The sequence below is a fragment of the Nanorana parkeri genome, unplaced genomic scaffold, assembly GCF_000935625.1.
Source record: "Nanorana parkeri isolate BGI_ZX_2015 unplaced genomic scaffold, ASM93562v1 scaffold295, whole genome shotgun sequence".
Classification (NCBI taxonomy): domain Eukaryota; kingdom Metazoa; phylum Chordata; class Amphibia; order Anura; family Dicroglossidae; genus Nanorana; species Nanorana parkeri.
The window spans coordinates 857,274-884,239 of NW_017306563.1; the positions used below are offsets into that span (position 1 = coordinate 857,274).

Genomic DNA, 26,966 nt, shown 5'->3' on the forward strand with positions numbered 1-26,966 from the left:
ATTGATTGCTCTGGGTTTTGGCGCTAACAAGGCACTTGAGAAAAAGGACCACTGACTTTATCACATCTTATGCAGTTTTATTGACCTGCATTGGATGTGAGGACACGGAGGGACACTCCATAGCCGCAGCAGAGGGTGGGAGAGGTGAGTGCCAACCGCCTGGGAACTGAGGATCAGGTAAGTAATAGAGCTTTATTCGAGCACCCTAGATCAGTGGTTCTCAACCTGTGTAATCTCAGCACCCACATTTGTCCTTGGTCATTAAGTCGTGACCCAAGTTGCACTGCAATGAAAAGCATGGCATTGTGGTTCCACGTGTTCCGATGCGTGCGATAGAACTGTGGGTGGGAGATGCATTTGGGATGCCATTCAAATGAATGGCAATGTAATACACCTCCCACACCAGAACGTGAGGTAGGTGTGATTAACGCACTGTACTAGTGTGAATGGGCCCCCAAACACAAACAAGTGGTTCCTTGTTCAGGCAAACATAAAGTGATACGTTTGCCTGAAGAAGGAACCACTTGGTTCCGAAACGTCGATTGTATGATTGTGACACTACTATAGTCATTAAAGGAATTGGCTTGGTATGAAATTAGAGTGCGAGTGGCTATCCACTGAACATAGGGTCGCAAACTACTTTTGGGTCACGACCCACCAGTTGAGAACCAAGGCCCTAGATCAAACAAGCACTCAACCCTTGCAGTGTGGCAGTAGCCCCACTGCATAGGTACGTTTTTTTTTATTTTCCTGGAGTTCTTTAAACATCCAAGGAACATCTGATTATGATTGGTACCTCTTGGAAGTAATTCTTTTACATGAGGCTTTCTGTATGTGACAAATAGCATGGAGCCTGCAAAGGGAGTTAAAAAAAAAGGTTCCTGCAGAACAAGAAGCAGATCCCAACAAGGGACTGGGTTGTCAGGTGCAGTAAAGAATGCTCTAGATAAAAATCTGAAGTACCGATCATATAGGATGTGATTGGACTATATATTTTAAGGTACAATAAGACCACCGACACTAAATAGTATTGTTGGGTGCGCTACAACAATGTCTGGTTAAACACATGAAGTACGAGATGCTCCCGGTATACACCTCAAGGATTAACTTTAAGTCCTGCTTAACCCATTGACTTTCTGGTAAGCACAGGTTTACTATGATACAGTACAACCCTGACACCAACTTCTCTGTCAGTATAAATCAACAAGCCAGTTGTCTTCTGTTTCTCCGTAGTGAACATCTGCTCCAAAGAGAATGAAATTCTGCAATATAATAAAAATATTATAGAACACCAAACTGTATCATCTGCTCAATTGCAATGTGAGTAGCTAATAGGGTTGCCACCTTTTCTTCAAGGGAAACCCGAACACTCTAGCGACACACGGATATTTTTTTGGGAGAATGAGTGGTGGCGTATTCATTTTGAAATAGCGCCACCCATTCATATGTAAATAACACAGTTGAAACTATTTTCAGTGGGGGGCCAGTAGCCCCTATCTTAATCTTGGTTGCCCCTGTCTGCATGACATCTTGTGTCCGGGTTTCTGCTGCCATGAAACCCGGGTACAGCATTCAAAACCCGGACAGTCTGGGTGAATCCTGGACAGGTGGCAACCCTAGTAGCTAATGATAATTTACTATTACATGTTCAAGAAGAACAAGCTTGGAATAGCAGCGAAAACAGAAATCATTTGTTACAATGCTGAAGTTTAATAAACTGTGCAATCATTCCTGCACACCAGATAAAATGTAAAATCATTATCAGAGTATGTTTAGCTGCCCTGGCTGCTGAAAACAGGGATAGCGGGCAGGAGACAGTGCCCATTAAAGTGACCTGTATGGAATAATACCTAGGGTACTACTGCTTAAAGTGATATCAAAGTCAAAATAATTTTATCAATGGATTCTGATCCTAGATGTTTAAAAGTTTGTTTTCTGCAGAATCAGTTGGTCCCCTGAGCACTGGCCCTTTTATCCTGTTTCGGGGTGACTTCTAGCCCTTGCAGGGTCCTATGGAGCCACCTTTGTGTGTGCACAAATAGACAGGCACAGCAAGGCAAGACCCCCTCTGCTCCTCCCTAGTAGATGGATAGTTGCTGGAGCAATAAGTTGTATCCTTTATATCTGTCTGGAGTTCAGCTTTAAGGGGCCTCTTTTACCAAAACTCAGTTTACTATATAACACTTCTGACAGTTTCCACTCTTGCACAGTGATGTAGTTAGTGCAGCACACAGAGTTCAGGGGGTTTCTCTTTCTTTTTAAAAGGACATATACTGTATTTATATGATGGCCGCCTAACCAGTGTTGCAGTGGCGTAACAATCGCCATAGTGACCCAGGCAGCCGCTATGGGTCCCAGGGCACAGGGGGGCCCGGCCAGGACACCCCCCTGATGCCGTGTGGGCCGCCTGGGTCGCTATGGCATCGCAGTCTGCTGGCTGTCACTGGCGGGTATGAGGAGTCGCTGTCTCTGTTGCTGTTAGATCACTGACAACCTATCAGTGATCTATGCAGCGGCGCGTTCCTCCTTACAGCCGCTCCTGTGTCAGTGACAGCCAGCAGCTGTGGCGGAGGATGTTTGGCCCGACGTCGGCAGCGGAGGAGGAGGTGGGGCCCAGCGATGGAAGGGGAGACAGGGCCCAGCGATGGAAGAGGAGGCGGGGACCTGTGCAGGAGGAGGAGGCGGATCGGGGCTGGCAGGTAAGAGGTGAGCAGGGGTGTGACCAGCCCACCGGAGACCCTGCAGAGCCCACCATAGAGATTCTATGGTGGGCTCTGCAGGGTCACTCTCAGGCGAACTGTTTGGGTTCTCAGGTGGGCTCTGCAAGGGACGTAACTAGAAATCACAGGGCCCCATACAAAATTTTGCTATGGGGCCCTGTGATTTCTTGTTACGCCCCTGCAGTGTTGTGTGTATAATTGTTGGCTAGAGTCATAGCCCTGGTTCATAGATGATGGGCCACATACATCAAACACTCGCTAGCCCCACACCCCTCAATCTTGTATACAGTACATTGGGGGAAAGAGGAAAGTAATAAAAGTAACATAGGTGTCTCATATATAATTCATATGGAGGGATATTAAATAGTACCAACCTCACGAGGTTCTACGACAACATCTGTGAGCTGCAGATGGTCCAGCATTGGCAGGGGGTAACCCTTCTTCAGGATGTCTATATAAGTGAAATAGAATATAAATGAGGTCATATCATCATTATCCTGTGTTACCGACTGTAACTTCCTCTACATACAGGTCATATCATTATACTTATTCCAATTATATGGACTAAGACAGGAGAAGGGTGTCAGTAATAATGTGCCATAGCTATACAGTATAATTCTGATTCTATACAAAATCATCTACCAGATTATTTTTTTTTGCACTACATCAGAATAATAATAACAACAATAATAACAACAGTAATTATTATTATAAATGTTATTTTTTATTATTATTGTTATTATCATCATCACAATAATTAGCACAATGTCTACATTAGCACAATCTCTAGGGGTGAACTAATGTCACATGTAATTTGGGTATATTGCTACATTTCAGTATATTTGTGAAGGGGTTCTTGTTGGCTGTAGCAATGACTTGGAGATACATTACTATCAGTATGTCAGTTAGTGACACAAAGTGGAAATTGAACAACCTCTGTACATAAGAAGATAAGGAATGCTGAAGGTTTATGACATGGACATGACACACAGACAATGGTAATCTCAGCTCACCTCTGCTTGCCAGGATAAAAGAAGATTTAAATGCTCATTGTGAACAGAACCAAAAAGTTGCTACATTTTCAAAGAAAAATAAACAGCCTAAAGAAGGCAAATGAGTCTGTGCAATGGAGCGTCTAATCCATCAAATGTATCCAAGATTTATTCAACTGTTTATATTATCTAAGAGATTTAAAGTTGTAGTAAAGTGACTTAAAAAAAACAAAAACCCTGGAGCACAGCACATTAGCAGATCATGGCAGACTACTCTACTGTTCCCTACCAGCGCCACGATCCTCCCTCTGCAGTGTTTCTATCTTCGGCTTGGTTCTATATAGTACTGTATTTTTCCGTGTATAAGACTATACTTTTTCTTTAAAATATTTACCTAAAAATGGAGGGGCGTCTTATACACGGGGGGCCGAGAGGAGAACCGTGGTTGCGAAACTGCCGATACCTCTGCAAACTAGCCGCACGAGTGAAACTTCCGATTGCAGAGACAAGCTAACAGGTTTCCTCCAATCATGGGCCTTATGTACCTGATGTTAGCTGATGCTGCGGAGAGCGTGTAGCCAGTGCCCAGATGCAACAGGGAGCCCATAAAAATTTCAGAAAACAAAAAAAATACCGGTACCAGTAAGCGGTTGTCTTACTCTGCAAAATTTAAACTGGATGTAATCAGTTATGCAAAAGAGCATGAAAAATATTGATTTCTGAATTTTGGGTAAAAAAAGTGGCGGGCGTCCTATACATGAGGGCGTCTTATAGACGGAAAAATACGGTAATTCCTGCGCATGCTTACTTCATCTCGGCATGCTGGGTCTGTGCACTGAGCTGCGCATGTACGGCCCAGAGTACAGAAATGAAAAAATGCTGAATGGTGGAAAAAACTTACACAGTCTCCTCTGCCATAAAAAAACCTACTAATTGGCATTTAAAAAAAACAACTTTCCTTTAATTCCACTTTAAGTCTTTTATTTATTAGAACGATCTACATACCATTAACCTGGGGAAGCAGTATATGGGAGAGATAATAGTTCACAGCAGCATCCAATATCACCACCTGCAGTTAAAAAGAGGAGAAACTGATATCAGCACAACCTTTATACATTTACTATTTATGTAATTCCAGTGCAGTTCATATGTGTACGCAGCCTATTGCATTAGGATTTGCACACAAAAGTACAAACAAACACACACACACACACACACACACACACAGAGAGAGAATAGTACTCGCCGATACTGAGTACCAATACCAGTAGTTCCAGTAGTATGGAGCCTGCTTCCTATTCAATCGTGAAGCCGTGCAGCCGGTCATTAAGCGCTGTCGGCTTCTTGAGTGCCCGGGATGCCGGCCCTATGCTATTTGGCCGGCTTGATGCTGATTGGCTGGGAAGCTGGCATCCCAGCCAATCAGCATTGAGCCGGCTTCCTGTGCCAATCGAGGAGGTGGGCCATTACCACTGCCCGGCTTCCTAATTGGCCGGTAAGTCGGCTCCACTCTGTTTTGGCCAAACAGCATGGAGCCGGCTTCCCAGGCAATCAGAAAGCTTCCTGATTGTCCGGGAAGCCAGCTCCATGTTCCCTTGCGGAACTGTCAGTCATAGGAAATTTCCCTCTGACTGGAAGTTCTGGTATCGAGGGTAAGTATCGGAGCATTTGGGCGAGTACGAGTACACCCAAATACTCGGTATTGGCACCGATACTAGTATCAGTATCCGTGCATCCCTAATATATAAATATACTGTATGTGTATATATATATATATATATATATATATACATACTTATATACATACATACAGTACATAGGTCTATTAGAATGACCATTTTAGTCCAATTAATTTACCTTCCCCATAGTTATACTTACAGAGAAAGGACCCACATCAGAGTGTTTGAGGTCCATCTGTATCCTACAAACAACATGAAAGCATGAAAGTCAAAGAGTTTGCCATCTTTCTGCTGTCAACAAAAAGCGGCCCGCTGGCTGTTATTTGAGGTGTATATCCAAAACATATACAGAAGAAAAGCTAATATAGTTTTTGAAACTCAAAGTTCATAGAACTAAAATTTGCTTACCTACTTAGTTCCAGATTACCCACAATCCTTCCTGAACTCACCGCCACCTTCGCTAGAGCGGTGGTTGTCTGTAGGAAAGATGACAAGCAAAGATATGTTCAACGAGCAATCATTACAGCGGAGCTGCAGATAAGACTCAATGCAATTATATCTCTTCACATACTATGTTAGCTTTTATTTTTTTTTTTAAATGACAGCTGGAATATAATTGTTTATTTCTCAATAGCACTTTAATATTTTATAGATCAGCTTGAATAGAGCTAACAGATGATATAGTACTTCGCTCACACAGAAACGAATCTCACTAGGGAGGAACTAAGGCATTATGGACCCCAATATCAAAATCTCCTCCATATGGCTTTATCAGAAGCCTCAGAACGTACCAGGATAAGGTCCATGGTCTGTTCAAGCAGACAAAACAGATGGTGCTGTGCTTATTGACCATGATTCCTGCTTCTCTCTGCATAAGTAAAATGTGTTCAGTTTTCTTCTATCGTGTTTGAATGGATAATTAAACACGTCAAAAACTCAGCACAGCCCTCTTGCAGTCACCCTCAAGAAAGACAGAAGAGTTCTAAAAGCTGAGTGAGCATGCCAATAAATTCCTTTTAGATTGTAAGCTCTATGGGGCAGGGCCCTCATCATCTTGTCTTGATTTGTATTGTAACTGTAATGTCTTCCTTATATTGTAAAGCACTGGACAAACTGCCGGCACTATATAAATCCTGTATAATTATAATAAAGGGTCGTTCCACTAAAACTGAATATTTGTTATGGTTGGGGCCTGGAGTTCTGAGTCAGACCCTGGCTTCTATTATGTGTTGAATACTTCAGTAGCGGGATCTCCCTACCTTAATTCCACCTGGAAATTGTGCATACTCCTGACAATGTTTGCACATTCCAGCTACATCATAATATTCAAGAAGTTAAAAATCAACTCAGAGAACTTTCCTTGGTCTAAGCTCCCTGCCCTATACCTTAATTAGGTTAATTCCCAACCAATTTGCTGCTTGCAACTAACTTTACCTGAAGATGAGAACCCCTCTAACAGTAGTGACCCAAAACTACATCCAGTAGGTTTCAGGTGGGCCTGCCCTTTACCTATGAAACATTCTGAAATCTACTGACATATGAAAATAACTTACCACGTTGAGTAGGAATGCTGGAGCCAGAGAGGCGTTGGGTAAGATCACATAGGCCTGAATGTCCATGTTTGGGGAAATAGTCACATTTCCTGGTTTGATGTCTAGAAATGGAGCGGAGTTAGATGAAATCTTCAGTTTCATGAGCATATCTGGGTACATCTTGGATAACTGTAACAAAACAAGACAAGAACATTGACTGTTGGCACATATTGGCATTGGCATTATGTTAGTGTCGTGATTCTCACATATATGACTTCAATAGTTTCACATTTTAACTGTTATTCAGCTGGCAGAAGAGGTTTATAGGAAACAGTGTGGTAACAATAACCATAGCAACCCATGTGGTTGCTATGGGGCCTGGGGGTGGAAGGGGGCCCCATTAAGGATTGCAGAAGTTGCTGATGACACTGACCCTGTACCCCCTGTGACATTTTGCAGAGATGACATCAGTATGCAGTCAGCTCTCCTGCCAAATGCCTTCAGTAGGTAGGTCATAGGGGGGATCCATCAAAAGGTTGCTACAGGACCCCATGAGCTGCAGTTAGACCCCTGCTGGGATTCACTCATTGGATGGAAGGGGTCCCCATTAAGGATTACAGAAGTTGCTGCGGAGGAGACTACGCAGTTAGCTCTCCTGCTACGTGCCTTTAATATCATTGACAGTAGTGAGGTCGCGGTGGGAAGGGGGGTCTTCATTAAAAATGTTGCTATGGGGCCCCGTGATATGCAGTTACACCCCTGATAAGATTTTTTTTTTTCATCAGCAGTTGAACAGTAACAGACTGAGTTGACTAAAGTCCCAGTGAAGAGCAGTGGGACTTTCAGAAGGTCATACTGTGCCAGTAGGGGACCTGACATAAGTACAGCAGCTGTAGTCATATCAAATCAAGTCCAACTCCATTCAGTAACCTCCTACCCCCAGCCCCCCCATTTCATTTTTCTTTACAAAATGCCACTCTCTGTTTATTGTTCAGGCCAGCGTAGTGACGACCTCTCAATAAGTGCGACCATGAGGGACAGGGCTCATAGGAAGTGGATTGAATGATGCTCAACAGTACTGAAATGAGTGTCTTTGGGGTACAATGTCAAAGAAGAGGCAAGTATTGCAAAGTACATTTTTTTGGGCACACATTGGGTGGAAAATGGGGGTAGGGGGCTATGTGTGGCTGGCATGGCTGTAGATGCATATCAGTAACCCTAATTGTACTAAACAGTTTCTTACCTGAGGTATTAGCGTGCCAAATGAAGAAGTGTTTAGGCGAATGCTGAAGTCTTTAGGAATCTAAAAATGAAAGGAATTACACTTATTTGTATGTAATAGCAACTAACATTTGTAACAGTTATTTCATGCGTTATATAGTATTTTATAAAAAGTGTACATTATATTTTTTTAATTGTAGTGAACACTGTTTATGGAATATCATCTTTCTTCCGTGTACAAAAGTGCAGAGTCCACCATGTGAAATCCAGGACAAGTCCAGTAATCCTGGACTTGTCCTGGATTTCACATCCCATACAGGGGTAGGTAAATTCCAGCCCTCCAGCTGTATTGAAACTGCAAGTCCCATGAGGCATTGCAAGACTCTGACAGCCACAAGCATTACTCCCAGTGGCAGATGCATGATGGGATTTGTGGTTTCACCACAGCTGGAGTTTGCCTACCCCTGCCCTATAGTGATTACCTGCATCCATCAGCTCAGGGTAGTTAGAACAGTCGAAGACAATAGCTGCCAAATTGCTTGACAAAGTACTCTGTTTCATTTACTTGCACTTCATATGCCATGTGCACAATTATTAATGCTTGTTAAGGCTTCATTGTCTCATTTGTTTACTTCAACTATATTTAATCTTCTTAGAAGCCTGCATATTTTAATAAATTAGCTGTGGTTTTAATACCTCTGTAAAAATTACTAAGCTGGGTAAATATTTGTTTCCTATTAGAGGTTCAGAAATGGCAATTTTATATAAAAAACAGAAAGGTTCAATGTGTTTGCAAATCCCAGTAAAAGTGTATCTAATTTTAAGAACAAAATGTTATATATTGCAGCTTACCAGTCTTTAGATGTGGTGACTGCATTTTTTTTAAGTAAAATATATTACCAGCACCTCGTGGTCAAATCGTGGTCTTGTCACATTGCAACGTTTCGGGACCACTCAAGGTCCCTTCCTCAGGCATGACCATGGCCCCGAAACGTTGCAATGTGACAAGATGTGTGTGTATCAATAAAATGATCACTTTCTGAAGATGTGACCTCGGTGTGCTGATGATATATTTTTCTACTTGAATCTAAAGCGGCGCCATCCCCAGTCACTATAGCACTCGCCGCAAGGGACATATCAGTAAGGAGTGCAGTAGGATTCTCCTGTATTCTGCATTTTTTTTTGCTCAGGCTAAGTACATTTCTGCAAGTACATAAATATAGCTTTTTATTCTGCCACTGAACTGTAATCTCATTGATATCAACCATTCCACCGATCTTCTACAGAACACTCCCTGCCTTTGTAATTGAAATGAGAGTAGGTGTTTGTAGTCCAAATTAGGAGAGCAGCCAAGGATGACAATACTGCTCCTCAATAGATACAGTACACTGATGAGTGTTGTGACTCTAGGACAGGAAGCATGTTAGTGGCAGGAACACCAGGCAAATATAAAAAGAAAAAAGCCTGAAAAAGGAAATGAATGCAGCCACCACATTTAAGGGCTAGTAAGCTGCAATATATTATGTTTTTGTTTTTGGGTTTAGATACCTTTTTAATTTCAGTTTTATTTTTGCAGAATGACCTAGCATATCAGGGGCTAAAGGGAGAAGATGTTTGTTTAAATTGAACATAGAGTATCCGTTACCCTGTGCCATAGAGCAAACGGTGAGCCATTGGTCCCCAATATTTCCTCATTCCTAATAACACTAACCATATACTCACAATTCTCAGATAATATTACAAGTCTTTTTTAGTTAAGGGAGAATTATGGGGTGAGTGTAAAACACTCATTCTCATAATTCAAGCTGACCTGTGACACTGAAGCTGTCACAGAACGGCTCTATTGATTGGGAAGTCAGCGAACAAATAGTGCTGATCGCCCATTTCCCGACTTCTCGATCCTCTCCCTTTAGAAAGTAGTGACTGTCAGTCACGGCTCCCTGCAGGGATTCCCCCCTCCCCACTCCAATCCTCCAGCACTGACTAGAGGAAAAGAGAGGGGAGTGGATGGGCACAGCTGGCTCTGCCTTGGGCTCAGCTGGCTCAGCCAGTGCGGTGGATCTCAACAGTATTATCAGGATTCATCCTGTCTGCAGCACAGCTCTGCGCTCTCAGCATATAGTGGGCAGTAGCCCGCTATATGCTGAGTTTTGTGTCACCAGAGGACATGTTTTGTGTTACCAGAGTATATGTCCTCCCATGACCCTGAAGGAGGACTATATGGACAAAAAAGGTTGCCCCATAGTTCTCCTTTCATACATGTGCTATAATGTTTTTACTGGGGCAATGAGGGACAAAGATCCAATCATCCTTCAGAGAGAGAGTGTATGACCGTTCTATCACAGTCCACAAATAACGACTTTATTCCTGTGAAAGGTAAGACAAAGATTGTTTAAAAGGCCATTTCAGAGGCTAGAACCTTACCCCTTTATCACATCAATCAAATGTATTCTGTAGGTCAAAGGTTGCTTTCAGGCAGCCTTGGGGCCTCTTTGGTTTGAAGGAACTGCCGGCCTAGTGTCTGAATCAAACTTTTTACCCCAAATAAACCCTTAAAACTCCAGCTTACTTAATGTAGCGTGCTCACTAAGTTGTTGAACGTAGGAAATAGAAGAATATGGAATGTGGTGTCCTAGTGTATTAATCTTGGTATGAAATGAGTAAATGAAAACGGTTGTGTTTGCTAAAATAATTGGTTAGTGTTGAAGTGACCCCTTACATTGGTGGCCATTGGGAAATGTCCTCCTTATATTGATGGACACTGTAGGCAGGAGATCAGTTAGCCACGACTCGTGGAACCTGTAGCACCTTTAGGAAAACCCTTGTGTTCTATGGAACCCTGTTCTATGGAACCTTTTTGCAAACTGGTCTAGACATTGCACATAAATACTATTCCCACACCATTAGGAGGGAATGCTTAAAATCCCACCACTATCTATGTATTTCTGCAATTATTCTTTAGTCAGTGGGAAAGCTGGACCTCTCCAGGACACCAAACCTAGTATTAGTTGCTTCTACAGCTATCTCATTGTCATACCACTCCTCATAGCACCATGAACATTACAGAAACTAGCCATCCTATCACACATATCTTGTACTATCCAGAACACATACTTAAGTCTTTAACATACCATGTTGTCAGTGACATTGAAGATGAGTTTCCCAGCTGAATGATAGACAAAGCCGGCCGTGTTAAACAGATAATCAGAGATTCCGAAGTAAATCATGAGGTTGTGCTCAGAAGGTAAGGACAGGGATGGCGGTGAGAAAGGTGGAGGGGTACGATGGGACATTTCAAAAAATTCCCCCTAAGAAGAACACAATGAATTAATATCATTACAGGGTCATGTCATGTGGTGTATATCATATCTGTGTGATATCATATAAACTGTAGCCACAAAGGCACATACATTTTTCATGTGTATAAAGCAGGTATATACATCCATAAATGCAGATACAAATGTGTGACTACTTTGGGAGTTATAGATGTTGTTTGGTTGTTTTGATTAATCTATGGAATAGAGGAAATGGACATCTAAGCATAAATAGCAGGCCACCTTAGAAAGTTCCCCTACTCCACTGGTGATTGAATGCTCAGTCTGCACTAAAACATATTCTGCACATCAGACATCTTTCTACATGGTGACCAGCCCTGCGATTATCTGCATGGCATCAAAGGTATCTGGGCCTATGATACTGCATGCCCACTTTCTGTGTAGTTGGTTAGATGCCAAAAAATGTTTACTGATTTATAGCCATGCTCTCATAACCAGACACAGACACTTCAGTTAGAGTATATAGTGGCGAGTGACTTCACCTTTAGCAGCCACATTTCCCTTAAGGCCAGTGTGCCTACCAGCACTTGAATGACCGCAGGACTTACATTTCTATAATTCCAGAATTCCAGGGACAGGCTGAGGTATTGACTGGCAGCAGACAGAACATTCCAGGGACAGACTGAGGTCAGGACTGATGGCAGACAGAGCATTCCAGTGACAAGCTGAGGTCAGGACTGGTGGCAGACAGAGAATTCCAGAGACAAGCTGAGGTACTGACTTGCGGCAGACAGAGTATTCCAGGGTCAGGCTGAGGTCAGGACATGGGGCAGACAGAAAGTATTTCAAGGACATCCTGAGGTCTGGACTGGTAGCGAAATACAAGACAGGAAGAAAATGCAAGATACAACAGGAACAGGATACAAGATACAAGACGGGAACAGGATACAAGATCAAGATATTCAGAGGCTGGGTACAGGCTTGTGCAGACAGGACTAGACAGAACTATCAGCGCCCTTGGCCTGTAATGCTTAAATAAAGCACCACTAACCAATCCCAAGGATGAGGGGTTTGAGGCCAGGCGCATTAGCCCACTCTGACAAAGAAGTCTGGGGCAGTTGCAGTGCCAACAAGCAACCACCAGAAGGAGCTGAAGGTTGTGACGGGCATAGGTGCATTAGACATGCTCCTAACACATGCGTTGTGCATACAGGCATAAAAGTACCAGCCTGGGTTGTTGGTCAAAAAAAAAAAAAAGCTGCTAACAAATTTAAAGTGTGCAGTTCCTGCCACTATGCCGGAATCCTGTGAAATGTTCAGTGTTGAAGCTTGCTCACCCATCATGTTTTATCTACATTCCTATTGGCAAGTGAGGCAACCCATTCACATTATCAGAAAGCGTGTGAGCTATTTCCCAATCAGAATGGGCAAGAGATTCTGGCATAACAGGGATAATTGCACGTTTCTTAATGTATGGGTACCGGCACGTTATAGTTGTTCAAAGCTCCTTTATTACGTGCCAATGTCACTTTAAGCACCAAAAATTCAGTGTCAATGCTGATACTATAGCGCATGGGGATATGGTTCATCTCAAGCAATCATACTGAGCAGTTGGTGTATTTGCAATGTGATTTACCCATACATCCAAAGTCAGGTATGTAGGTCAGCCCAACTTTCCATGGAACCAATTAAAAAAAGAGAGCCCCCACCACTTCTATTTTGGAAAATACGTTGGGTAAGGCAGGGAACTCACTTAGTCAACATTAAACCAATATTAATTACCAGCACTAAACTTGTAGAGGCGTTTGAAGTATACCTTATGTCCATTCAGGAAATCTTTAGTTATGAAGTCTGTCTTCTATGCTCTATGGTGATCTAGGGCTCACACATGAACATTCTGATTCCATTTGCAGATAGCAGTGTGCGGAGATAGACAGACAACATGGCTTCCAGCAAAGTGTGATCACTTGTCTTCAATGGATGCTTGTCCATTGAGCTAGTAATATCAATACCAAGTTATGTTTATCATCCTTTTATCCTTCAATCAAAGCTAATACTAGCACAAGCAATAGTAACAAACTCACCTTAAGTTGAACATCCACACAATCTGAAGTCACAGGTGGAGGACCAGTGAGAGAATAATCGATGGCAGCTACCTTGTCAATCTTCGCTGTCACTAAAAGACAAAACATGATAAAAAGCATTGTTCATTTAATTTGCTCAGGGATTTCTTCATAACTACCAAGTCTACTCCATACCGCTACCAAGGTTCAGATTCCATACTTTCTGCTAGGCACTCTTGAACCTCCGTGATATAAGGTTTAGTGTGTTTGGAAAATTTCTGATGCCTCAGGGATTCAAGAGTCTTTGCTTCCCGAGGCATTGATTATTGCCCTTAAAGGGTTATTAAACCCTTAGTTTTTTTGCATATATCTACTGCTAGCAAGCAGTAGATATATGCAAAAACGTAATAAAAAAACAAAACCTTTCAAACAGGTTTAAACTTACCTGTGTCTTCGCCGCGTGCTTCCGTCCGAAAATCTGAAAAATCTCGGGCAGCCGCAAAGCATATTGGGGCGGGCGCATGTGCAGTTCAGATTTTCGGCCAGGAGATGAGGAGAGACACAAGGTAAGTCTATGGACAGCGTGCACCCGCATGCAGACACCGTGGGACAGGACGTGCCAGCAAGCACAGTCCAGTCAGCGCTGGAGAGAAGGCTGAAAACATCAGGAAAGAAGAAGAAGATCGGATTAAGAGACATAATTTAAGGTAAGTCCCTACACTGACATTGGGGGGTGGGGGGATTGTACTTTAATGTCACTTTAAGCATATGAGAAACGGGCCAATGATAGGAAGTGATATTCAAAATCAGGTGCATTGTTTACTTTTATGAAGAAATTTCTTAACCTCATAACACAATTCCCCAATTTCTAAAATGTATTTATCTTTGAAAATACTCCTACAGCACTTAAATCTGTTAAAAAATAAGTCAAGGCAACTGAACTTGTTGTATTTTTCTTGAAGACGTTTCACTGGTCATACAACCAGCTTTCTCAATTCAGAATGACTTGTACAAAAAATTATCTGGGAGGATGTGTCAGTGACAATGATTTGTCGATGCTCAGAGTGTCAGCCCACCTGGAAGGGTTTGTAAAATTGGTTCCAGTTTACTGGTAATGGCATTTTTGACCAATGGGCAGATCTGTGGAAAAGAAAACACAAAGGATAACCACAAATTACAAATGTTAAAATTTGATAAATTCTGATCATCTATCTGACTGTATATGTGTGTGCAAAGACCAGATGAGAAATGGACTAGTTATATCAGACTGTTATTGGACTAGGGCAGTATATGAAGATGGCTACTGACAAGGAACGGTCGTTTTTTCTAAAATCCACAGGTACGGAAGGGTGAGGGGCAGAGGTCAAATTCTTCATGAACTTTTTGTTGTGTAGCACCCTACTTATAGGGGTGCTAAAATATTTCTATAGTCTATGTTCAGTTCAACTGTGACAGAACAATCTGTGAAGCTGTGTCTGCCTGTGGGTGGGTGTGTTGCCACACAGGGCAGAACAGCCAATGAGGATTGCTTTGGGCATTTATGTCTCCCAGCCAATCACTGTAGGACAGTAGCAGTGATGCATGCTGGGAGAGGAGATAAATGCTGAGTGTGGCTGATGCAACAGTCTCTTCCTCTTCCCCTCCCCAGGGCCCTCCTGGACTGGGGCAGGATGCCTGCTGCTGAAGAGATAGAATGGACTAGGCCTGAGCTGGGTGCCTAGGCCTGGACACTGGGGCCTGAGCCTGGAGGCCCAGTGGTCAGCCGCTCATGTCTGAAGTTGAGCCTGAACAAGACCCTTGACAGTACTGCTTGCCAGAAGTTCTCCACACAGATTGCCGGTACGGCTTAAAGGTCCAAGTCTGTGGTGGCAGCAGTTACTTTGCTCTGTTTCAAGTACAAGGAGTCTACCTTCATGCAGGATGTGCCTGACCCTCTTCCCTCTCTCCCTGGAGTTCAGAAATAAAAGAGAATCATCTTGGAGCTATTATCTGGACTTCAATCTGTCGGTAACCACAGGAAGTGGTAAGTGCTATTGGGGCAGCCATGTGTTTTAATAATCCCTAGACAGGCTATGGAAGACCCGATCATTCAGCAGCTCCTTCAGGGGTGAGCGCTACAGTTGTTTATGTGCATGGAAGATGTAAATCCATCATGGAACAACCCCATCAACACTTACAGGGCTATTCACAAAATGGTGAAGAGTTTGGAGGAGGCAGGAGAAGTGAGCAATCTAGGACAACATAGCTGAACTGAAGAGTGAGCTGCATTGGAGAATCTTTCCAAATCTGCTATTTTGTCCTAGAGAGTTCACTCATCCGGTCTTCTCCAAACTCTTCACCCTTTTGTGAATAACCATGGTAAAGTGTATGTAACCCCAAACAATCAACTTCTTTTTTTTATTCCTTTTGGTTGGTTAAATATATAAGTGAAAGTGTTATTTTTAATACTGTTTGATAAGTTCAAATCAACATCTGTTGATTCTACCACAAACTTTGTGTGTTGATATTTTCCTGGGCTCTCTGCCTCTCCTGATTCTTATCAGTTAGCAGTATTCCCAGCTCTCTGTGAACTACAGAACACCTGTTCTCTATGTTATGGAGATGAGGAGTGCTTTCTGGTCCTGTCCTAGGGTAACAGCACTCCATAGATACAGTGCAATAAGTGACAGCTGTCACCCTTGGCCAGGAAGTGTGTTACTACTAGGGTCACCAAGTGAAAATAAAGGGAAATAAGCCTAAAAAATAAAACTAATATAGCGACCGTATCTAAGGACTGGTAACCTGCAATTTATAAAACATTTGGTCTTAGCGAACAATCACTTTCCATGCTGCATAAATGCCTATGGTAAAAAAAAGTATTGTTAAATAAATAAATAAATACAAATAAAATATTAAAAATCTAATCAATACTTTTGAAATTGTTTTGCTTTTCAGTTTATGTAGATAAATATGTTATTATTTTATATGTATTACTGTTGCCAGCAGTGTAATACTGTTCCATGTATGCAGAGCCGTTTTACTACTATGTTGCGAACAGCCTGGTGTAAGTCTGTAGTTAGAGAGAGACCAAATAGTTCACACTGTTTGCAGAGTTTTCATTTTAGTCAGAACCTTATGGATTTTGTTCCCAATTACCTGACCCTCTATAGCCTTTCTTAATGCGTTTTCAACATTGTGTTTGAAAAGATCGACCAGCCAGCTGCAAAAGAGAAAACAGAAAAATACTGTATGTCAGTTCAGTTTCTCCCACTCATGTAAAGGATTTTACCAAGTTTTGGTTTTAAGGTGTATGTCTAGGCAAAACAAAAAAAATAAAAAAACATATTTAGTAGATTCAAAAAAATCACTTCTTCTTTGTTTTGTCTGTTTCTGCAAGTACAGAAAAATACCCTTTGATCCTGCCAGAAATCATGTGACCTTCTAGCTTCCTGTTTGATCTGATAACGGTGCCTCTGCTTCACTAAATTCTGAGCTGGGTTGTCAGCCCTGTCTGAGTTACCCTGCTGGACAACAGAACACCCTACCTCTTTCCTCATCTACATACAATACCATACAGTAGGGGTGCTGTAGTCTAGAGGAGGAGAACTCAGATAACACTGCTTGTGATTTCAGTGCAGCACAAGCAGCATTGTCAGCTCCCTACAGAAAAGTTAGGAGCTCACTGGATTTCTGGCAGGTACTAAAGATAAAACATGGAGAATTGTATATATATTGCAGAGATGTACTATTTTGTCCATACATACCCTTTAAGAGAAAAAGATAATCAGGTTTTCCTGTAATAAATTCAAGCTCCATGGTATGAGAGTGCAGTCTAACCTCTCAGGGCTTATCTATTATTTAATCATGTCATTCACACTAGGGGTGGTCTGGTGTGGTGCACTTAATGCCCGTCACACATTAATATGCATTACGTTGTGGCAGCCCATTCATTTGAATGGGCTGCCAATGTGCCACAGTGGGTCAAGTGTTGGACCTGCACCAAGTTTGGCTAGCGCTAAAAAGTAGGTGGGTTGGGAAGGTGCGTTGCGGTTACATTAGCAATAAATGGCACTGTAACGTACCAGTGCACATGGCATGCCTTACCGCAGTGCACTGGTGTGAATTGGTCCATACTGGCGTTCTTTACCTGTCAAAATATAATTGTCAGGCTAAAGGGTTTCTGATCCAAGTGCTGACAACGAAAAGTCTATTGAGCTTGCTGGAGAAAGAGTAAAACTATCATTTAACAAAGCTTTGGGTTTTTTTTGTTGTAATGTTGAACTTTTGTTATAGGGCAGTTTAATGATTGCCTATTATTGGAACTGAGCTCAGGCAGGAGATAGGGCAGCCTCTGCTGAGGCTTCCGGCCTCATCATGATACTTTTATTGTGACAGGGAGAGAATACCAACAAATAATAGGAAATCAAGTAATACCTAAGATGTGTATAACACAATTCAGATTATTACAAATGTCCGTTCTGGTTCTCTTTAAAGATACCCACAAACATACCTTTGCCTATCAATTGTTATAATTATAATAAAAATAATAATAAACGACTCACCCGAACTTCCCTGATACATGGACACTGACACCCGAGATATGGCAGCTACAATCAGAGGGAGCTATAGTTGGTCTGCCTTCCCCATCGCTGCCCAGTTGCAGTCCTACAGATATGCTGAGTCCTTGCATCTTCACATCAAATCCACCGCTGAACGATCTAAACAAGGAATCCAGTTTTCAGTAAAAATATCCAATTGCATCAGTTCAAATGGCAGAAAGATTGGTCAGTTGTTTATTTTTTTTTCACATTTCTGCCTAGGAATTTTCTAGGAAAGAAAGAACTAAAAGCCGGAGAATCGGCATGACAAGTAACCGGCTTTTTCAGAAAAAGGTCATGAATAGAAGGAGTGGCGGAACTATTGGCATGTAAAGTGAGCGTGATGAAGTATATGTCTGTGAAGGTTCTCATTCATCCAGGTCATGGTATATCTGTAAAAAATAAGTCAAGGCAACTGGACTTGCTGTATTTTTCTTGAAGACGTTTCACTGGACATCCATCCAGCTTTCTCAATTCAGAATGACTTGTGATGAAGAGTGATGGAGTATACCCAGAATGGTCACGTTATCATGTACAAAATCGCTGGACATCTCTGTTTATCAGAGATAATAATGAGCTCTTAGGTATATTAACCACCATTGCGCTGTAAATGGTGCTGAAAAAGAAAACGTAATGGCTACTGCTGTCATTAGCTTAGTGAGGTATCCACCTAGAGCAGCGATGGCAAACCTATGGCACGTGTGACACAGAGGGCACGCAGAGGCCCCTCTGGTGGTACGCAAGCCTAGGCAGGGTTGTGGGATTCCTATTGCCCGATGACTGGGACATGCAGTTTGCTTTGGGCAAGCGGGGCTAAATGTAGAGCGTGGGAAGCTGCCGCCTGTTTAGTACACGACATCGCCAACATCACTTGTAATAAGCCTGCTGGTTTGTCCCCCCTGCTGGCTCCCCCCTCCATGGCCCACCCCAACAGCCGCCTGCCTCTCTCCTTGCTGGCCGCCTCCCTCCCCGCCGTGGTTTTTGGGGTTCCTCGCTCTTCTGAGGGACTCGGGACCACGGCAAAGTTGTTCAGGATGGAGAGCGGGGAGCAGAACGGAGAATGTCCCTTCTCTGATCTGCTCTGTGTGAACAGAACGCTGTACTCACGGCCTTCCTGTCTTAGCTGTCAAAGGAGAGCCAGCACGGAGAACCTGTCACGTCCAAATGCTATTACACAGGGGCTTGTTGGCTACTGTGTGATAGCAATAAAGTTAAGTGTAAAAAAGGTCCAAAAAAATTCAATAAATAAAAATAACAAAAAAATTAAGTTAATAAAAAGTTGAAAATAATACAATAAATAAAAATTTAAAAAATAAGTAAAAAATATAATAAGTAATCATTAAAAAATAAAAAAAAGTAATACAAAAGTAAAAAATAATAAAAATCAATGTAAATGATCAAAAATAAAGAAAAAGATAATAAGATAAATACAAATTTAAAAAAGTAAACAATAAATAAAAAATAAAAAATAAACTAGTAAAAAAATAAAGAACAAATAAAATGTTTAAATGTTTGGATATGCGTGTTGCCCTATTTTGCCTAAGGCAAAATCCTGAGTGTTCTTTAAACACAATGCCCAAACTAAGACACAATACCAAACTTATTTTCAGTGTTGGCACTTTGAGATAAATATGTTGATTTTGTGTTGCAGTTTGGGCACTCGGGTTCAAAAACGTTAGCCATCAGTGACATAGAGTATCTAAAACACAGGAACATTGACAGAATAAATACTTCTTTTCAAGAATGAAAACTTTTCTCTTTGTAAAGCTGCATCAAACTGGAGAGACTACCAAGATTTAAGCTTTCCAAACTATCAAGGATTTTTAAACTGTAAACAGTCAAATGGTGACCAACACGGCCTGCAATGAGATGACAGATACAACAGCTGTGATTTCCAGCGTTTGACAGACAATTGACAATTGATGGCAGTTATATACCTGACAATGGGCCGTTCTTATTGACAAGTAATGCAGAACATTTTGTTAGTATTTTTCAGCAAGCGAAAGGTATAAAATAACACCAAATAACAATCCCTGGAAAATGTCTTACATATGAAGCTTTGCCTTGACTCTCCACTTCCCACTGATCTCAATGAAAGCTCCAGAGATTGACAACTTCAGACCAACATTGGGCACGGGACTGATCTGTGAGGTGGGTAACTGGAAGTTACGGATAGCCATGCTAGACAAGAAAAAGACATCATGTTAATAATAAACCTCTGACCATGTGTTATCACATAATAAACACATACATCTGTGAACATAATGCCAGAAACTTAATATATTTTTTTCCAGGTCGAATGTAGTGTGTTGTAATAATACATTATGGCCACCAGATGGAGCTAAGGAGCATAGGGAATAAAGACTTATTTTCTATGCTCCTCAGCTTCATCTAGTGGCCATAATGTTTAAGAGTGCAGGGTCCTGTAGAGCCACCCTTGTGTGTGCTAGTAAGCTGTGTGTGTCTCTACAAACACACAGGCACAGCAAACCAATCCACTCCCCTCTCCTCCCTGCTCCCTTCTCCAAGCTATTAGATGGACAGCTGCTGGACGCTGTGCTGTCCCATGTGATCTTGTCCTGGACAGGAAGTTGAGGGAAGCCGAGCTGAGAGAGTTGGAGCCAGCTGTTAGGGAACCTGATAGTAGTACATTTAAAGAAAAGCTTTGCTGGGCAATGTATATTTGTTTGATCTGGATTCATATTGTTTCTACTTTAAGGTAGCATACAGCTTTTAGTCAGCAGCTGGTGGTTGCCCAAAAGTGTCATATTAGCATGGTATATATTGGCTCCGCCTTCAGTCCCATGAATCTAGATGCAGTTTGGTCATCTCATATAGTGCTAGTATTAGCTAGAATGTTATCTTACCAGTCTCCTTGATCTATGGCAGGTTGGGGGACTTCTGCCCACACTCTCTGGCTCTAATGTATGCATTCATATCCTAAGACCCCATCCATATGGGGACACCTGGGATTCTTGCCCCAGGAATCTGTAGATTCTTGCCGCAGGAATCCCAGAATGGGGCATGTGTTCCTATGTGAATGGGGCCTAATGCTCTCTGCATGTAATGCTTTCATTACGCCGTATACTTCTAAGCTACACCCATGTACTTATAAATTACTCCTATTCTACTACTATAATTCTGGCCCTATAGAAAACCCCTTTCACACACCACTAGTAGACAGTGCTGCTTTGGACCACTGCACATCGTCATGGAAGTGTTCCTTTAGCAAGCACTAGAACACTAGAAATGATCTCATAACTAACATTAACGTAAGGCAGGACATGCAGAAACAAAATGTAACCCAAAGTCATCTTTCCACTTGGAAAGTGGATAGTTTTTGCATCGAACGGCATAGTAGTAAAAAGGTTTGCATCGGTTATGGGAGTATTGACCACTAGAGGGCAGTATATTCCCTGAATTTTAAATTAAAGTGTATTTCCACTTTTGCAGCTGTTGAATATGATATTTGATGTCATATTTTTATGTCATATTCATATTCTTGTTCTTAGGGTGAAAAGTTTAAAAAAGGAAAAATAGCTTCCGTTCTTGCTTGAAACTCATAAATGTGTTTAATTACAAAGTTACAAATGATTACAAAATAATAGCATAAAACTAAAGTATAGAAATATGTAGATGTATTAATAAGTTCTTGTGTTTAAAATGTTAGTCTCATGTCTGTGTGTCTATGTGTCCCTCCATGACCGCGTGTGTACAGCCAAATTTGAGAAAACCCCTCTATATGTCCGTTGTGTGTTCCTATTCACGCAGCATACTGAAAAGTAACTTTAAAAAAAAATGTCTTACCTTTTAGATGTTTTGTTAACACAGGCAAGATGGCTGATGCCAGGTTATTCTCAGCCCTTTTACAGTGGTCTGTCCTTATTGGGACTGAAAATTGAGGATTGTGTTTCTCTGATAAGCTTCATTAACATACAATGGACAAGCCACCTTAGACCCCTCACAGCCCCTCCTAATAATTCAAAGAAACAGAACCTAGAAGAAATTTTAACCCTTAAAACCCTAACCCAAGTAAAAGCAATTTAAACTGCAAGAAGTACTTTTTTTTTTTTTTTTGTAGCTTATGCTGTGATAATGGGAACATGTAACAGACATAGAATATGTAGTATACGAACAGACCGGGCTATCCAGAGAATTCCAATACTTCAGACTTTATTGAGAGTCTGGATACTGCTGTCTGTTCGTATACTACTACATTCCAAGGTGGAGCAGCACCTATTAGACCAGCACCTGGGGAGTCCCGATGGCGGCTAAGGAATTGGAGTGGTGAGATTTCCTTTGCTAAACATAGAAGAGGTTTTATCCCAAATTGGCTGCGAAAGTGGAAATACACTTTAATGCAAACTAGTAGGGCATGTAGGAATCGATTTACATCTCACCCATAGAAACTGTACTTGATCTTTCCCACAGGACTGTGTGCTGATCCTGAAAAATCCGGAATATGGACCTTTGCAAGCTCCTTCTGCAGAACGCCCATTCCCTCTTGGCGTGCTGAAATTGAGAAAAAAAGACATCTCTAAATTCAAAATAGCCTGTTGATCATCCACAACTGAAATTCTTTGCAAAGTGCGTCATTTCAGCAATGATACATTAGTAGGACCATTTCTTGTGCACAGGTGAAGCAATAGCAGTATCAGTTCTGTAAATACGTGAGTATGTCAACCATGCAGGTGTAGCATTTAAAAGGAGCTATAATGGTTTTGGTCAATTATTCTTTAAATCTTTGCTGAATGTTTACAGATTCCTGTTTTATAATGAACTTGTACTCAGGGATTTGCACTTTCACTTTGCACTCACGTTGGTCCATTCTGGGGCTTTGAGCAAAAGGAAATACCTTGTACTTCTGGGTATGGGGGAGCATGCGCCTTCATCCCTTTATCCCCCCAATGCTGTATGCCTGAGTGACCAATCATCAGGCCTAAGTGCTGTCACATGTCACTATGTTGTGTGTAAGCTCCAAAGAGAACATCTTGGGGCATACACCGGGCTTTTCTTGAATCTTGTTGGCAAGGACAGCAGCAGGGGAGCAAAGTGAAGAGAAAAAGTAAAATATTTCCATTCAGCTTCTGAAATGCTCGCCTAGGCAAATGTAAGATTGCTCTGCCTTTCTGGGGCATCCTGGGAAAGCTGAGGATCCCAAATCATGTGAAAATGTAGGAATACTTTCTCCCAGGATTTGAAATGCTTAGCATTCCCAGGAGGAGCCCCAATGACATCACCAAGTGAAATCATCATCACCTGGCCGAGGCAATGGTATGATCACTTGGCTTTTCTGGGGGATGCTGGGAAGGCTGACAATTCCAAATCATGTGAGAATGTAGGAAAACTTTCATCCAAGGTTTAGAATCCTCAGCATTCCCAGGTTCCCAGAGGGAGACCCAGTGATCATAACTAAAGTATTATGTGGCTGGTGGTGGACTGCCCAACTATTCATCTACTATGAAGTTTATCCTTTAGAAGAGCTTGACAACATAATTTGTCTCTGTAAGTGTGATAGCAGTTGTGCAGAACTGGGGATTTTAGAGGAGAACTCTCATCAATTGAGTTTACAAGAAGTAGCAAGCTTGTTTTCTTACTTACCATCAATCATGCTAACCTGAAATATCAGTTTAGACAGAGTTGGCATCGAAGCGGAACTAAATTCTTTCTGAGTGGAGGTGAGCTCTTGCTTGTACAGCATACTAGCACGTTATAGCACACTTACCACCTATTGATTCCTCCTTCAGGAATGATGGGTCCAGCCTCCAGTCACCAATGATCTCTAGTCTCCAATGATGGGTCCAGGCTCCAGTCACCAATGATCTCCAGTCTCCAATGATGGGTCACGTCTGCAGTCACCAGTGATCTCCAGTCTCCAATGGTGGGTCTGGACTTCAGTCACCAGGGATCCCCAGTCTCCAATGATGGGTCCAGGCTCCAGTCACCACTACATCTGTTGCTGCTGCCATCTCACCTACCACTTATGCTGGGTCCCGCAATGCCCCACTTTGCCACTAAACCGCCACTGATGATGGTTTTATTGCTCACTTGGTCCCTGTCACCTGGCTCTATTCTCAGCATGTCGAGAATTAGTCGGGTTGTACACTGCTCAGTGCACATAGACAAGTTGAAATTGCTAGGAGCATATTGGAAAGGTTTTTGGACAAAAGCCTTTAACTCCTGACATTTTTTTACAGAAGCACTTTGAAGTTTCAAATTATACGAGTTGCCTCATTGACAATAATTATCATAGGACTCTTGCACATGGCCACTTGTGGCATACAGCGTAAATTCTGGAGCATTTCTCCTGTCAGGGAGTCACAGGTGCTGCTTACAGCCTCCCATAGAAGTCAATGGCTGTGTGCAGATATGCTCTTGAGTTGCGTGAAGCCACACAGACACAGAATGCAGACAGTATGGAATTTACACTGTACGGCCACAGACCGTCATAGGCAAGAGCCCTCAGACAGTTCACAGAATAATAGTAAAAATACTACCCACTATGCAAATAACCGACAAGGTTTGCAGCAGCTGTCAGTAGGCAACCTCGGCAATCCTGGTGTTGTAGAACTATTAGTCCCATGGGGCATTGCGAGACACTGACAGCCACAGGCATGACTCCCTTAGGCAAAAGCATGACAGTATTTTTAGTTTCACCACAGCTGGAGCGCAGAGGTTGCCTATCTCTGGGTTAGAAAATACCTCATTTGAAGCTAATCAAGGAACATTATAATAGAGAAAAATAAATGCTTGAAAAGCTTAATGAAATACTTAAGAATGCAAACGTTTTTTTAAATATATTAATGCATTGAGTTTTATCCAAAAAAGTTGCTCCATCACTGACATCACAACTTACCATAATCCAGTCCCTTTTGAGTGAGCCTCACCACAAATCCGGGCTTCACAGCACCTGCCACACTCAGACACATGGCCAGTGACAGGGTCACATGTATGGTATGGGAAAATGCCATCTCTATAGCTCACCCGTCCGTGCCTTTACCAGTACTGTGGTGAAGCTGCAATCGCTGCACTTATACACTACTGAATATGAAACTGCAACAAGGAAGGGGTATGGAATGAGGAAGTAGTAGACTAATGATAGGGAATGTCCCTATGCTGTGTGCTGATTGTGCAAGGAGGCTGAAATTGTTTTTTCTAAGAATATGTGGTGTACTAAACAACTATCCTCTTAATATTATGATATACCTATGCCTCCTTTACAAATGCACCATGCTTATTAATATTGACCCATCATCGATTCTGCAAGTCTGCAATACATCTTATCATTATAAAGCAGTATTTGAGTTCCATTCAAGTGACTGTGCCTAAGGTGATATGATGTCATCAGTCTGCTGCAGGCAGGAGGAAGCATTTTCTTAGTCTCCTCACCACCAGTGATCAGACTACAGTATTGTAAATGGTCAAAGGATGTGAGCCCGCATTCATCCCTAAGCGATTAGAAACGCATTTCCAGAAGCGCTTCCATTTTCAGAGACCTGTGGCACTCTGGCTGGCGACCCGCCCAGCACACTGACATCACTGGTTGCAAGGAGCTGAGCGAAATGCTCTGGCTGGCGTCCCACCCAGCTCCTGGCAACAAGTGACATCAGTGAGCTGGGCGGGATGCCAGACAGAAGTACCGTGCAACCACCCTGTCCCCTGTAATGTGCATCACCACTTACCCACCCCCCAGTAACATTCGCTGCCACCTCCCCGTAACGTTCACCCCCTGCCGCCTCAAGTGTAGGGACGCCCCTGCCAACAATCAAGTGTAAATGTAGGCTGATGCAGCAGCAAGGAGCTGATCTGTATCAGAATTGTGGAAACAGAGCCAAGACCTGCACTGGCACCAGGATGTACATATTTTAATGATGATTCTTGATGATAATGATCCTTGAATAAAGAGGGCTCCACTCTTCTGGAGAGAAAAACAGATAAAGACATTGTCAGGTAATACATACCTAAGAGTGTTGCACTTATATTTAGCACCTGTGCACTTAACGTGCATTTATCTGATTCTTGGTCCACTTCAAGTAAAACAGAGCAGAGCAATGATGTCATGCAAAGTCCGGTAGCTCATAGCCACCCATCATAACACACCTTTCACTTATCCAAATGCAGGAGCAACCAAATATATCACTTATGTTATGTCATAGGCATAATAGCCAATCACTTCCACTTTCCAGAGACAACTATCTCTTGTAATAATTATTTTACACATAACACATAATAGCAGTGTATTAGCATAAGTGTAATAGCATAATTAGCAGTGTATGTCATACTTAGTTTCTAATAAACTCTTGTACTACATGCATGCTTTCATCAGCCTGTGTATAACAAATACTCTCCTCTAAAGGTGCCCATACACCTTGCGATCATCGGAGGAAACTTTTCTTCCGATGATCGAACCATTGTATGATTTTCGTACTGCGGTCCCATCCTGCCCCGATTATCGCAAGGTTGGATCAGCGGTAATTAGAAGAAAGCACCTGGACGAATTGCAGTAATCGAATGCACATATTTTCGTCTGCACATGTGCCGTGTAGATCGTACAAATTTTGATGTACGGAAACGCCACCAACCTTGCAAAAATTGTATGATCGACCAAAGTTTTCTAACCTGCTGGTTAGTCAAAAGTCGGTCGATTGTACAGTATTTGCAGTTGTACACTGCCCATCAACCTTACGAATATCGGACGAAAACGCAATCGCATACGAAAATCAGCCAATATTCGTAAGGTGTATGGGCACCTTAAGTCATTCTGCAGCTTGTGTAATCTGATCTCTCCTGCTATCCAGGTCTGTTTCAGCTGTTTTTAAAGTGGACCTGAAGTTGTAGAAAGTGCAGATTTGTTATGTTATAGGAAACATTTAGAAATGTTAATTGTACCCCAATTAACCTTGAATT

The 26,966-nt window shown here is 42.1% G+C and overlaps 1 protein-coding gene across 1 annotated transcript; it reads right to left on the bottom strand.

Moving 5' to 3' along the window:
- Positions 1–1,167: 1,167 nt before the first annotated feature.
- On the bottom strand, positions 1,168–25,046 carry BPI (bactericidal/permeability-increasing protein). The gene is made up of 15 exons (XM_018557669.1): positions 24,916–25,046; positions 22,460–22,571; positions 20,109–20,240; positions 18,024–18,179; positions 16,618–16,681; positions 14,559–14,622; positions 13,504–13,595; positions 11,276–11,452; positions 8,167–8,226; positions 6,945–7,112; positions 5,800–5,867; positions 5,591–5,633; positions 4,718–4,781; positions 3,095–3,171; positions 1,168–1,262 (listed from the first exon to the last, which is right to left on the bottom strand). Exons 1-15 carry the CDS (start codon positions 25,028–25,030, stop codon positions 1,191–1,193), a joined length of 1,464 nt encoding a protein of 487 aa, XP_018413171.1. The 5' UTR covers positions 25,031–25,046; the 3' UTR covers positions 1,168–1,190.
- Positions 25,047–26,966: the final 1,920 nt, after the last annotated feature.